The 15109-nt window shown below is 39.5% G+C and overlaps 1 protein-coding gene across 7 annotated transcripts in view; it reads right to left on the bottom strand.

Moving 5' to 3' along the window:
- ENTPD5 (ectonucleoside triphosphate diphosphohydrolase 5 (inactive)) overlaps positions 1-15109 on the bottom strand; it is a 40001-nt gene that overhangs the window by 14002 nt on the left and 10890 nt on the right. The window contains exons 1-8 of one of the 7 annotated variants that reach the window (XM_036431713.2): positions 14021-14160; positions 12531-12603; positions 6824-7108; positions 5867-5946; positions 4305-4448; positions 761-836; positions 461-496; positions 54-142 (exon numbers count right to left, since the gene is read on the bottom strand). In XM_036431713.2, coding sequence (XP_036287606.1) covers positions 54-142; positions 461-496; positions 761-836; positions 4305-4448; positions 5867-5946; positions 6824-7040 — 642 coding nt within the window. In that variant the 5' untranslated portion in view covers positions 7041-7108; positions 12531-12603; positions 14021-14160. Of the gene's footprint in view, positions 1-53; positions 143-460; positions 497-760; positions 837-4304; positions 4449-5866; positions 5947-6823; positions 7130-12530; positions 12604-14020; positions 14172-15109 lie in introns of those variants that run through there. The other 6 variants (XM_036431661.2, XM_045578747.1, XM_036431677.2 and 3 more) reach the window with 6 other exon arrangements.

The following is a 15109-nucleotide window of genomic DNA, read 5'->3' as shown; positions in this document are numbered from 1 at the left end:
CTGATATGCCTGCCAAGTGAGTTGCTAACCAAACCTTCATGGTAATGACTCACCTGAAACTGGGGTAGAAATGTGATTTGGGTGGAGGCTCCCCCCAGATCCAGGATCCCCACAGTCTCCTGACTGTAGCCATGCAGCTGACCTGTGGATGAGAGCCAGTTTGAAAATGTTCTGCTCCTGGACAGCCCAATACTCCTCGGTCTGCAATTTCTTTCCTGCTCTGAGGGAATTCCATAAACACTTCATTGTTCCCTGCTCCCATGGATTACAGCAAATGTTAACCTAGGACTCTGGCTGCAACTGAAGACTTGAAGGCAGGTTATAAACACCAAATCCTGTCTTTCCTTTCCTCCTTTTTACAAAAGGAAAGAACAATACAGGAAAAAAGAGAGGTAATTTTGCACTCTGACCCTGTGTGAAACCCAGTCAAAATCTTAAGATACACTTGAGAATGTATTACCTGTCAGAAAATTCACAGTAATCCAAGCTAATATGCCTAAAAAAGACAGAGAGACAAGGATTACATTACAGAGCACTTTCCCTCTTCTCTGGCCCCATCTCTGTTCTCTTTTCTCTCTAAAGTTCATGTCTAAAGCACACACTTCCCTTCTCCCCATCCTGCCATTCCATTCCTCCATGCTTATTTGTTTCTCCTTAGTTCCTTTTTCTTCAGCACCCCCATCCTGTTCACAGTCCTTTAATCAGATCTTTTATTAACCCTGGCCCTTTCCCTCTAGAATATATATCAACACCTCTCCACCTTCATGGGATCCATCCATGATGCTAACACTGTCAACTGGTACCAGGAAAGGTGACTTCTCAAAGATCTCTTTTACCTGGAGAAAAAAACAACAATATTTGAATTCCCTAAGGCAATGAAATCAATTTCCATATTTTGGCTATATCCTAAAAAGCTTAGAAAACTACTCTCTTCATTTTCCCTAAATAAAATCTTAGAACTCATTAATTTTCTCTAAAGAAACTAGAGAAGGCCCAGTGGTGTGACTCAGTGGTTGAGCATGGACGTAAGAACCAGGAAGTCAGGGCATATGCCCAGTCTGCAGGCTGGATCCCCAGTAGGGGGCCTGCTGGGATCCACCCTGCAGACTGGGCATATGCATTGATAGGATCCCCAGGAGGCAGCCCATCAATGATTCTCTCATCATTGATGTTTCTATCCCTTTCTTCTCCCTTCCTCCTTCTGAAATCAGTAAAAATATATTTTAAAAAGGAAAAAAAAAAAAAAAACTAGAGAAGAAACTGCAAGTTATTAGTGATTTATTATAAAAAGAAAACACAGGAGTTCCCCTTGAATTTAAAATAAACTGCAACCAACCAAATTATCTACTTATAGGTGAACTGGACCTAGGAAAGGACATACATTTGACCTTGCCAGCTCAAATCAGGATCCTGTAATTTTTTAAAACACCTGTTTAATTCTACCCGGATATGTGCTGGAAGCTAGGGGGATCCCTGCCCACTCCATTTCTTACTGAGCAGATAAATTTGGAGAGTAGAAAAGAGTTGGGCCTGGGGGGCTCCTGAGACTACAATGAAGTTTCTGCTGCTCTCCTATCAAATTTTGTAGTTTTTGTCCTCCATGGTAAAGGAGCTCATGTTCCTGGGCTGAGGTGAGGTACTCTTCTCCTAGCCCCTGTCAAATCCTGGCACAAGGCTGGGGCCTCAAAGGAGTCTAGAGAGATCCCAAATCTAAATTTACTTATTCTATTTTAGAAGATGAGAATGAAGAGCTTGCACAAATGCTCTTGACTCCCTATAAATATAGGTCAATAATATGGGTGTTATGTCTTATTTTTATACTAGTGGCCCTGCGCATGAATCTGTGTGCAAGAAGCTCACTGCCACTTGCCTCAGCTGGCCGCCCCGCCCACCGCCACTAGTAGCTCTCTGCCACACTTAGCTCAATGCCCTGCCCTCCTGTAGCTTTCTGCTGCAGGTAGCTAGATACCCTGCCCTCCTGCAGCTCCCCACTGCTTATAGCTCGAAACTCTGCCCTCCTGCTGATCGGTCATTACATGATGGTGTCCCGACCAATTTGTATATTACCCTATTAAAACTATAGATGATTATCATGTTGGGGAGGGAGAGGCTCCAAATAGAGATAGGAAAAATTCTAGTCTTGGTTGTTCTCATTTCTGAAAGAATACTTCATGCAGTGATCTCTGAACCCTATTTCAACCAGGAAATGCCAGTTAAATGATCCATAAACAAGCATTTAAGAACATAGATAAGCCATAACTGGTTTGGCTCAGGGAATAGAGCATTGGCTTGGGGACTGAAGGGTCCCAAGTTCAATTCCAGACTAGGGTATATGCCTGGGTTGCAGGCTTGATCCCCAATAGGGGATGTGCAGAAGGCAGCCAAACGATGATTCTCTCATCATTGATAGATAAGCAAACAGGAATAAACAAAGTTTGTGCTCTTGTCCTTTCCACTCCAGGCCTCTGCTCACAATTAATTCTCAACACAGCAGCCAAGAATGATGCTTTAAAAACAGACATCAGATTATGTCTCTCCTTAGCTCAAACCCTCCTGTGGCTTCCTTCTTAGAGAAAAAGGCCTTACATGGCCTTTGATGTCCTATCATTCCCTCTCCTCCAGCCACCCTATCCTGGATGCTGTCCCTTGAACATGTCAAGCACATTCCTGATTTAGGTCTTTACACCTGTTTCTCTGGCAAAGAATATTCTATATTCACATATATTTTACATAGCTTGTTTCTTTAGTCCATTCAGATCTCTGATCAAATGCATCTTACCAATGAGGTCTTCCCTGACCACCCTATTTAAAATAGCATTTCTCCAACACTACCACTAGCATTCCTATATGCCTTACCCTGCTTTATTTTTTTGCCATAGCTTTTAAAGCACCTGACATACTTTGTATTGACTTGTTCATTTTGTCTTGGAAACTAGGATGTGAGTTCCATTAGGACAGGGACAGTGTTATTTTTGTTTCCTGCTCTATGTCTACTTCACCAGTGCCCAGTACATAGTAAAGCACTCATATGATGAAAAAATGAGTGAATGAATGGATAAATGAATGAATGAATTGGAATTCAGATTCTCATAAGGACATTCCAGGCAGTTTGTCCTTGGGCAAGAGACTTAAGTCATCTGTACTTACAATCAAAGGAGAATCTATAATAATAAGAGTATAATATGCAAATCGACTGGACAGCCAAACAGCAGAATGTCCGTCCAAACAACCTTCTGGACAATGCCAGGGCTGTGAGGGCCAAGCCCCTTGCACGAATTTCGTGCATTGGGCCTTTTGTGGATTTATAAGACTGAATTAACACACCTAAACATAGAATCATTTTTTTGCTGTGATTTTTTGGGATTCTGCATGTATTCTTCACAATATTAAGTATTAATCTTATTAATTTACACATTTTTATATAATAAAATGTACGATAATGTTTAAAATAGAGTTTTTTTAGAATTCTCTGTACTTAGTTTTGATCTGAATGCACAATAAAATACATATCTTTAAAAATCTTTTATACTTTACAATTCCATGATTCTTCTCAAAACCTTTATACTGAGAGAAAAAAGTAAGACCCACAAAAAAAAAGAAATATAAACTGTATGACTCCATTTATAGAAAAATGTAAGAACTTGCAAAACTAATCTATACTGACATAAAGCAAATCATGGTTGCCTGGTTTAACTAAAGGGAGAAATTGACTACAAAGGGGCACAAAGAGTGTATGTATTTGTCAACACTCATTTAACTGTATACTTAAAATTGATAAATTTAATTGTATGTAAGTTACTCCTCATTTAATTTAATTAAAAACAATTCTGCTGTAATAAGTTTAGAAAATTATGAGCATCATGATCATGGCCAGTGTGGCTCATTAAATTGGGTGGTTTCCAGTGCATCAAAAGATCATCAGTTTGATTCCTGGTCAGGGCACATGACCAGGTTGTAGGCTCAATCCTCAGTAGGGAGCATATAGGAGGCAGCCAATCTATGTTTTGCTCTCACATCAATGTTTCTCTCGCTCTTTTCCCCTCTCGAAAAATTGATAAAGATATATTTTTAAAAAAGAACATCATGGATAGAAAGTGCTTTAAATTTTATAGGAAAAGCTCTATAAATTCAAGAGTAATATTTTAAAATATAAATAACTAGCTACAAAAGAGCCCAAATTCACCACAATGCTTTAGCAATGGTGGAATACTGAAGGTTAACATGCCAGAGGGCTTTAAACCCATAAAGAAAATGTTAATATAGGGGGAAAGAATTATCCAAGATGCAGATATTTCAAATATTACCTCAAAGAGCAGAGCCTGGGCTTTCTGTTCTGGCAGTAAGCGCAGTCCTGCTGTTGCCTTCAAAACCACTGGGGTCCTTTTCCAATGACTTCGGGGGATTGAGTCTTTGGCTACCTCCAAGAGCTCTTGAACAGTCTCAGCACCCTGCAAAAAGAGAAGAGCCACTCATGCAGTAAAGAGTCCATGTGGTGGCACTTGTATATTCCCTCATCATGTCTCTGTAGGAACAGAAACCTAGAGAAGTAGGCTTCTTTGAAGGAGAATCCATTTCATTTTGGTTAAGTAGTAATAAAAATAATTCTTTTATAATGTAGTCATTTTAATTGATTGCTATTTTGTGTCTATATAAATTAGTTTCAGGCCAGAAAGTTGCATATAGTGAAGAAAACACATAATTAGGAATTAGAAGGCTTGCTTGCTAACCCTGTGCCTAACATAGAGGCTTTCTGAACTTGGCTTCCTCAGCTGTGAGATGGGATATATTCCCTGTACCACTACAAACTGCCGTGTACATTACATGAGGCAGACTGTGTGTAGTTTCCACACAAAGGCCAGCTGTAGCTGTTATTATGCTACACTTCATATGATTTCCATTAGGACAGAATATGTCAGGTTCATTTTTACATCACTAACACCTACATGCATGGTACACAGTAATGCCTAATTTATGATTAATTCAAAAGCATTATTTTAAATCCTCTATTTCCCTGAGTAAACACCTATCCTGATACATGCTGCCTCTTATAATCATTATAATTAATAGCAACCATAACACAATCTTCTTCTCTAAATGTCAAATCAGTTTTTGATAATGTACTTGCTTTCAAGAGCTCCTAGTTTTCTAGCATTTTTGCCATTTTAAAACAGTGAGCTGAGAAACATCCTCTCAGTTCTTCAAGTTCAAACCATTTTTAACATTAGGTTTTCCTTTGGTTAATGATTATGCTTGAGACACTGAATAATATCTTTACAGCTGCTACCAAAGTTCAACATTCTATTTTATTCTGACTTATTCTATTTTAATGTGGCCTCTGACACACTGGGTTTTGCATGTTGTAGGTGCTCCAATGTGAAACATAGACACAACAAAACCATTCATCCTCTGCTACCAAAGATTTTTTCATCACACATTCTTGCCTATTTTCCAGAGTATAGGCATGGTCTGCTTATATCAAGGTGTTCTGAAAGGAGTCCAGGGGTCCACATTCCCTAAATTGTCATGTTTATATCTCATACACTATAGAACTTCATGTCCATCTTCTACTTCTATATTAATTAATGCAGCTGATGGCTTCAAAATCAAAACCTTAAACAGTAAATACAAAGAGAGAAATCTCTTAAAGAGATTCTAGCCTCCTTTCACTAAAGCCCTAGTGAGTTCAGGATATATAATTTCTGTTATCCAGGAGATTAGCAGAGGACAGAAAACCGATCTCTACATAACCTCAGTATCAGTAGTAAATAGCACGAGATATTTAACAGCAGCTGTGTGGTAAAATTATCAATATATTAAGAATCTAAACATTTTATTGTAATTGTAAAAAACAAAACAATAAACTCACCTGCTTAGGTTGATCTACAAAAGCAGAAAGTCCTGGCTTTACAGACTCAAAAATTTCCCCTTCCAGAACTGGAAGCTGTCCTATTTTGTCCAGGATTAAAACAGAAAAGAGATGACTGATTACCAAAAATTGGGCTGCTTCTGATATTGGGCTCTGTGTCATATGACCTACCTACTATATTAACCTGCTATTCCCTGAGCTATTCCAGGTAATCCCACCTGTGGCAAATGGCTGGCAGGAGTATTGAGGAGGAGGACAGAGGATGATAGGCAATCTTTGAGAGTCCTTCTGTCGTTTCTCTGGTGGACACCTAGTTCCTACTCCTTTCCCTAGGCTTTATATGTAACTTGAAGCCAGAATCCTGAAAATTCAGAAAAAATTATACTTCAGGGTCCCTTCTCCCCTTCTCCAAGTGATCCTTCTCTCAAAACTACCCCAATACTCTCAACATTCTGCATCTGGAAGTATCAACCAGCTTTCAAGAAAAGGAAAGACAGCCAAAACTGGTTTGGCTCAGTGGATAGAGCGTCGGCCTGCGGACTGAAAGGTCCCGGGTTCGATTCTGGTCAAGGGCATGTACCTTGGTTGCGGGCACATCCCCAGTAGGAAGTGTGCAAGAGGCAACTGATCGATGATTCTTTCTCATAGATGTTCCTAACTCTCTATACTTCTCTCTTCCTCTCTGTAAAAAATCAATAAAAATATATTTTTTTAAAAGAAAAAGGAAAGACAAATTTTAGCTATATTTCTTGGACACATGGGTTTCAAACTACAGGCAACCCAGATCTCTCTTAATCTCACATTGAATTAAACACTATATACTCTAGTCCAAAATGTTCTCTGAAGAAAGACATTCCATAGTCATAAGATTCTGTAATGCACATTACACTCTCAGTACATTTGTTTCTACTAGAGTATGGATTTATCGACTCTGGTGAGGGTACCAGTTGCCCTTACCTGCTATTTTCTGCACAAAGGTGTAAACATGAATTCGTGTTCCAGTACTCCCTGCATCAAACATAATTCCATACAAGGTGCTGGTACTAACATTGATGGGACACATGGAAGACAGGAAGACACCTTCAAACCAAGTCTGCTGGTCTCTGTGGAAGATAGTGCTGCAAACACAGGATGCTACCAACATGAAAAAGGCTGCTCCCCAGAAAGTGGCCATTCTCTTCTCAAGACGTGGTGAGTTAGCCCTTTGTTGCAGAAGCAGTGCTGCTCAAACACCTGCAGTGGCTTAAAGGACAAAGCCATACAAGGTTAGATCAAGTGGCCTTTTTGTTTACACCTGTAAAAGAAGAAACACCCATTATAGAAGTACCACCCCTTTCCTAAGATGCCCCTTCTTCTCTGTTTCTAATAACCAGAACAACCAGATAGACCAGGGTGACACAGACTCTGAGGACCTTTTCTGAAGGCTATCTGGTTGCAAAGGGAAATCTGGGATTTAAATTATATTTAACCAGGCTCTGCTTTTAATTGTAGAGTGGATCTCATGTATACAAAGGCTCTCTCTGACACCTTGCTCCTATTGTGGAGTCCAATTTTCTTATCTCCATTTTGACAATTTTGTCTTTAGAGCATGTACTAACCCTCTCTCCCTGTTACCTCTCTTTCTTTTTTTTTCTTTCTTTCTTTTTTTTTTTTGATATAAGAAGCTTCAATTTCTAAATTAAAGTTATAAAGTTCCAAAGGAGCTATGAAGTCCCAGTACCCAAGTGTTTCCAGACTTCAAAAATCAGGTTATTGGACTGACATATGTTACCAACAATGTTGACATTGGCTTGCACATGCAACCACATCTCAAGGAAATAATTAACTTAATTTAAATCACTTAAATAGGTCATTATGGTTTTTGTTTTATTTTTCATTCATTATGGTTTTTAAAATATCCTTCACAGGTTTCAAGCCATGTTATGCCCATAAGAACTTAGGGCAGATGGACAAATTAACACAGAGGCATTCAATAACTTGCTGAAAGTAATAAAGCAGGTCAATGGTGAGATTTATTATTATTATTGATTTCAGAGAAGAAGGATGAAAGAGAGATAACAACATCAATAATGAGAGAATAATTGATCAGTTGCTTCCTGCATACCCCCTACTGGGGATCAAGCCTACAATCTGGGCATGTGCCATTGACTGGAATTGAACCTGAGACCCTTCAGTCCACAGGCCAATGCTCTATTCACGAAGCCAAACTGGTTAGGGCAATGGTGAGATTTTATCAGAAAACAGTCTTTACTCTTGCCAACATTTCTTCTTTCCTGATTTAAAAGTGCATCTCTTATGGCAAGTTACTCCTATATTTCTTTATGTGTCCTTAGCAAAGGCATAAAACTCAGTACTAGTGCTCAGCATTCTTTGTTTTGAATTTGTTATGATAGGTTGATAGGTTGAATATAATTGATGAAAACCTAGAGTAAGGTAACAGAGAAAAATGTCGCCTGGAGAGGCTGTATTTTCCCCTGGGATTAATGAAGAATGCTAATGCTATATCTATCCTCTAACATTTTTTAATCTTCACCCAAGAATATAGTTTTCATTTATTTTTTTATTTTTTTATTTTATTTTTTTTTTAGAGAGAGAGAGTGGAAGGGAAAGAAGGTGTGGGAGGAGATAGTGAGAGAAAAACATCTGTTGGTTGCCTTACGCACTTGCTTCCACCAGGCCTGGGAATCGAACCTGCAACCCAGTTACATGCCCTTGATTGGAATCAAACCTGAGAACCTTCCATGCATGACTAACACTCTACCAAGCATGTCAAACTCAAGGCCGATGGGCCGCATGCCTCGTTGCACTGAGCACACAGGACAGGTCTATCCTCTTAACATTTAAGGCTTCCTTAATTGCCCCTTATGTACTTTGCTCAAAACATTTTTTAAATAATTTTTTACTCCTCACTTACAGTAGACATACAATATATATTAGTTTCAGGTGTATATCCCAGTGATCAGACTTTATATAACTTACTAAGTGATCATCCTGATAAATCTCATACCCATTTGATGTTATAGTTAATAGGATATTATTGACAATATTTCCTATGCTATAATTTACATCCCCATGATTATTCTGCAACAACCAATTTATACTTTTTAATCCCCTCACCTTTCCCCCCTCATCTTCCCAGCCATCTCCAAATTTGGCAACCATTGACAATGTTTTCTGTACCTATAAGTCTATTTCTGTTCTGCTTGTTTATCTTGTTTTTTTAGATTCAACTGTTGATATGTATTTATTGCAATTTGGTTCTTCTTCTTCTTCTTCTTCTTCTTCAAGAAGACACTTTAATACTTCATTTAATAATGTTTGATGGTGATTAATTCCTGTAGCTTTTTCTTGTCTAGGAAGCCCTTTTTCTCTTCTTCCATTATAAATAATAGCTTTTCTAGGTAGAGTAATTTTGGTTCTAGGTTCTCGCTTTTCATCACTTTGAATATTTCTTGCCATTCTCTTCTTGCCTGCAAAATTCTGTTGAGAAATCAGCTGACAATCTGATGGGAGCTCCCTTCTAGGTAACGAACTGTTTTTATTTTGCTGCTTTTAAGATTCTCTTTATCTTTAACCTTTTGCATTTTAATTTTTATGTGTCTTGGTATGGGCCTCTTTGGATTCATCTTGCCTATTTCCTTCACCAGGTAAGGGAAGTTTTCTGTCATTTTTTCTCAAATAGGATTTTAATTTCTGTTTGTTTTTCTCCTCACCCGAGGATATTTTTTCCATCCACTGATTTTTAGAGAGAGAGTGGAAGGGAGAGGGAGAGACAGAGAGAAATACTGATGTGAGAGAGATACAGTGATTAGTTGGTCAGAGCCGGGAGTATGCAACTGAGGCATGTACCCTTGATCAGAGTCCAGAATCAAAACCAGGACTCCACAGGTTGATACTCTTATCCACTGAGCAAAACTGGCTAGGGCTCAATTTTTTGAAAAAAATATATTTTTATTGATTTCAGAGAGGACGAGAGGGAGAGCTAGAAAAATCAATGATGAAAGAAAATCATTGATCAGCTGCCTCCTACATGTGGCACACTGGGGATCAAGTCCACAAACTGGGCGTGTACCCTGACCAGGAATCGAACAGTGACCTCTTGGTTCATAGGGCAATACTCACCCACAAAGCCACACCGGCTGGACCGTTTTTAATTTTTTGTTCTCTCTTCTACTTCCAGCACTCCCATCATTCAAAGTTGTCCCAGTGACTCCTTATACTATCTTCATTTTTTTGGAGGGTGGTGGGAGGGGAATTCTCTTTTCTTTTTGCTGTTCTGGTTGAGTGTTTTCTGCTTTCCTTATATTCCAAATCTCCAATTTGATTCTCTGCTTCATCTACTCCACTATTGACTCCCTATAATGTATTCATTTCAGTCAGTGTATTCTTCATTTCTGACAGGTTCTTTTTTATGTTTTCTATCTCTATTTTTATATTTCCTACCTCTTTGTTGAAGTTTTCACTAAGTTCATTGAACATACGTATAACCAATGTTTTGAACTCTGCATCTAGTAGTTTCCATTTTGTTTAGTTTTTAAAAATATATATATTTTTATTTTTTACTGAGAGGAAGAGAGAGGGATAGAGAGTTAGAAACATAGATGAGAGAAAATCATCAATCGGCTGCCTCTTGCACACCGCCTATGGGAATGTGCCTACAACCAAGGTACATGCCCTTGACCAGAATTGAACCCGGGACCTTTCAGTCCACAGGCCAACGTTCTATCCACTGGGCCAAACCAGTTTCGGCTAGTTTTTTTGTTTGTTTTTTTGAGTTTGGTTCTGTTCTTTCCTTTGGAACATGTTTCTTTGTTTCCTCATTTTGGCTGCCTCCCTGTGTTTGTTTCTATCTATTAGGTTGAGCTGCAACATCTCTCAGACTTGGTAGAATGGCCTTATGTACTAGGTGTTCTATAGGGTCCAGTGGCACAGCCTCCCTATGCACCTGAGCTGGGCATTCTAGGTGCACTGTTGTGGGAAGCCACTGCTTTCCCAATATTGTCATAAAAGTGCACCAAGGAATGCGGAAGGCTGATGGGCCTTGGATGTTAGCAGGGCTGTGTTGAGATAGTGGTGGCTTGAAGCAATTTCTTGACCTAATAGCCTCAAAGTAAATGTTTATTAAACCTTACTGATCTTTATTGACCTTATAGATGATCTGTCTGTTACCTGTTTGCTGTGCTTTAATGAGGGCAAGATGTGTATCTGAAATTGAATAAAAAGCAGGTAAGGCCAGGTTTGAGTGTGCCTCTCCAAGAGAGAGGTCTCCTCCTGGCCCCCATGCCTTCTAAATTCATATTTCTTGTCTATGTTTTCATTTGTGCATTGGCCCCTTCTTCAGATCCTGAACCCCTGCCGTAAAAGGTTGCGGCACACTGTACTCTCCTATCCCAGACCCAGATGAGCTGTGTACACCCTCCTGTATAGTTGAGCCTTGATTGCTATATACACAATGGGAGGGATTTATCTCCTAGGCCAATCAGCTGCAAGAACTGTAGAAGACCACCAATGACTGTGGAAGATCAGTTGTGCAGGGCCCACCCCACAGAGCAAGACTTACTTCAGCGGGGCTTGGTGCCTGCTGAGTTCACTTCTGAAGTGTGTCACATATGGAGGTGACTGGGTAGTGCTTCAATGTGGTCTGAAACTGTCCACTTAGTGCACTGACTTTGGGCCTCCCAGGAGGTTCAGACCAAGGTCAGCTGCTGCCTAGGGCCACCCACCATGAGCTATAAAGTGATCTGTAGATGGCTGCTACTTGTGCTGAGCTTGGAGGTGCCCTGAGACCAAGCTGCAAACAAAGGCTCCTGCTACTAGTGCTGGACCTGTGGCCACTTAGTGAGAGGTATGGCACACTGAGGCCAGCTGCTGCTTGAGAGATTTTTGAAAAATCTGAAGCACAAGCCAAAACAGACCATTCATGTCAAAAAGTCACTGGAAACAGTTTGGGTGGGCCCACAAGTTGAGTAGAGTGGGGTCTCAAGGAATCACCAGGGTGGGGCAAAGAATATGAGCCAGGTTAATGGAAAACGCAGATACGGCTCCCTCATACTGCCTCTGGAAAGGGGGTATCAAAAAAAAAGAACAATGGCCTCTGCTGGCACTCTAATCCCTAGTTGTAGGATTTCCATTCAGCTAGATTTCAGATGGCTCTGGATAATGGTTGTTCTGTAGTTTAGTTGTCATTTTGATGTTTCAAAACAGTTTGGGGAGGTTTTCTTATCCAGCTTTATCTCTGAAATTCACCTTGTATAAGCCATAGTTACTCATTAAACAAGATCTGATTCCAAAGTCCCCATTTCCCAGTCCCCTTATCTCTAACACAATACTCGGTGTAGTTAGAATACTGAGGATTTTTAATCATTCTTAAGTTTGTTGATCTCCTATGTCAAAATGTATCATTCTCCACAGATGACACATAAAAGCAAATTAAAATTGCATTTGGAATTTTAAAGTATTTAAAAGAGTTGTTCTGAGATACTACAAAGGCAGAGTTAGAATTATCAATCTGAACACTCTTCAAGGTTGAACTTTTATCCTGAGGTTAAAAATCAGAGTTTTTGGTTAGGAAAGGAGAATTTTTAGAATCTTACACAAAGGAAACTTCATCCCAGGAAATCAACCACTGAAACCAGGGCAGAAGCCTGGCCAGATTCATACTCACATCTTAAATTACTCCCTGTGGCTGATTCTTCTTTTACAGAAAATAAGCTGGTCATGTAGATCAAACTAAATAGCTGAAAACAGAAACCACCTTTAGGATTATCTGAGCATTAACAGATCCTAGCCTTGTCCAGAATTCAAATCATATTCAATACCTGATCCCTTTTCTCCCCTAGAACGTGTATTTAGGGACTTTCCAGTCACCAGTCTTCCCCCTCTCCATGACTGATGTACAGCAGCTGCTACAGGGCTCATTCATATTTTCTCTATATTGTTGTTTCTGAAAAACTTCTCCATGTTCTATTTCCATTAAGCAAGAATTTGCCTTTCAAAAGAGATTTCAAAGGGAAAAAAATGCATACTAGGTATCCTTTTTCATGGAGTAAAAACTGCAGAGTCATGCCAGGTGTTCAGTGTACTAGTAAAACTAAACAGTTATTAAAGAAAGCAAAAGATCAACACATAAAATGCCTCTTTTGCTCTCAACCCCACTTCTAACACCATTTCTAATCTAATTTTTAAGATTAGCTACTTTAAGAATGATAATAGAAAGGTTTACAATTTAGAGTACATAGAATAGAGTCCTATTTACATGACACCAGCCTGCGCAGCTTACTCATTCGCTTTAGTTTTTGCTCAATTGCCATTAGATTCTCAGTGAGACCCTTCTTGTCCACTCTATAAAATGCAACCCACCCAGTCACATACACATCTACCTTTCTTCCCTGTTATATTTCTCCATAGCACTTCTCATCTTCTAATGCACTATATAACTTACTATTTGGTGTGTTTTTTTGTTTGTTTGTTTGTTTTTTGTTTTTTGGTTTTTTTTATACTTTCTGTTCCCCAACTACCTCTTCCCCTTCCCAATGTGAGTTATACACAGGCAGGAATATCTGTTTTGTTCAATGATGTGTTCTTGGTGCTGGAACAGAGCAACCACAAAGTAGGTGTTGAATAAATACTCTGAAGGGAAGAACAGTTTTCAATAGCTCAGGGACTGAAACTCACCCATGTAAGAATATAATAGCTGACTTCCTTCCAAAAGGAGATTACCTATCCTTTGGAAGACCAAAATTCCAAACTTCCAAGGAAGAATTGTTTCTTCAAATGTGTCAATGTACATTTTCAGTTTTATACGCTACTGAAAATAATGCACATAGTAAGGTTTATTTTGTATAAATTGGTATTCATCAGTTTATTTAAATCCACTACTTTCAGAAATGGTCTTCTCAATATATCTTGCTCTCTATCTCCTATTCACTCCCAACAAAGCCTCATCTTTAATTCTTTTCATTGAGACTTTGGTGCCAGCCTGTGTTTATCACTATGCTCATATCCTTCTAAAGTCTTTTCAGTGTCTCTATAGTAAACCCCATTCTTCCCTAGTCTGCCTTTCCAGAGCTTCACTTCTGGATTCCCTCCCTCCTTGTCACTCAGAGCCTGAGAGACCACAATCCCACAGGACCCATGTCCCATCTGGGTGCTCACCTGCTCGCATGCCTGCCTGTTCCCTGTAAATTCTTGCTTTCACCGTTGGTTGCCTTTTGCTCTTTGCTCCTATTTCAGCTCTTCTGAGTCAAGCTACCTTCATGAAGCACACTCACCTTTGTGCTAGTTTGCAAGTAGCTGTGTGGCATTTTGCTAACTCACTCCCTTCTTTATCTTTCACTCCTCCCTTACCCACCTTTTTTTCTGGGTACACATGGTCTGGTTCATCTACTTTTATGATAGTTAAGTGTCAACTAGTAGAATATTGCTTATAGGATAGAAGTTGCTCAGGATCTGAATTCTGTATTCTTTTTACACAGGAAATTAATTACCCACTACTGAATGTTTTACAATGTTATTTAATAATGTTATTTTTAAGAAGGGAAGATGGCTACCGAAGGGAAGGCAGACTGCAAGATAGTGTGTGAGTGAGAGAACAAAGGGAGAGTGTGTGGTTGCACAGGGAATGTTTGTTGGTGAGTTGAGGGATGGTGGGACTGGGACAGGGTTCCCCTGACCAGAAAGCCCCCAAAGTTGCTGGGTTTCCCAGAGTGACCAGCTCTGATGAAGAGATTGCGCCATCTTGAAGGGGAAAGTGGATGTTATCGGAAGTCTGAAAATCCCGGGAATCTACAACTATGGCATCCAGCAAACAGCTGCAAACCTAAGAACACCAGTCCCCAAGAGGTATGAGCATGCAGATTCAGAGAAGTTCTGCACCCCCTCACAGAAAGGTCAGATTTTACCTGGGATAAGGAGAGAGAAAACTACATAACCAGACACCTGGAGAAGAGAGATCATGGGGAGACAAATAAACAGCCTGCATATGAAAGAAAAGGAGACATCACCAGAAAAGGAAGTAAACGAAGTGGAGGCAAGCAACCTGTCAGAGAAAGAATTCAGAGAAATGGTCATAAGATGGATGAAAAGAATGGAAGACAAATTCAAAAATATGTGTAAGAACCAAGAAGAAATGAAAAATGGCATCGCTGCTATAAAGAACTCAATAGAAAGCATCAACAGCAGACTAGAAGAAGCAGAGTACCACATCAGTGAGCTAGAAGACAAGGTAGATAAAATATCCCAGCA

This window comes from Pipistrellus kuhlii, unplaced genomic scaffold (assembly GCF_014108245.1).
Source record: "Pipistrellus kuhlii isolate mPipKuh1 unplaced genomic scaffold, mPipKuh1.p scaffold_m20_p_1, whole genome shotgun sequence".
NCBI lineage: Eukaryota > Metazoa > Chordata > Mammalia > Chiroptera > Vespertilionidae > Pipistrellus > Pipistrellus kuhlii.
This window is presented reverse-complemented; position numbering and strand designations above follow the sequence as displayed.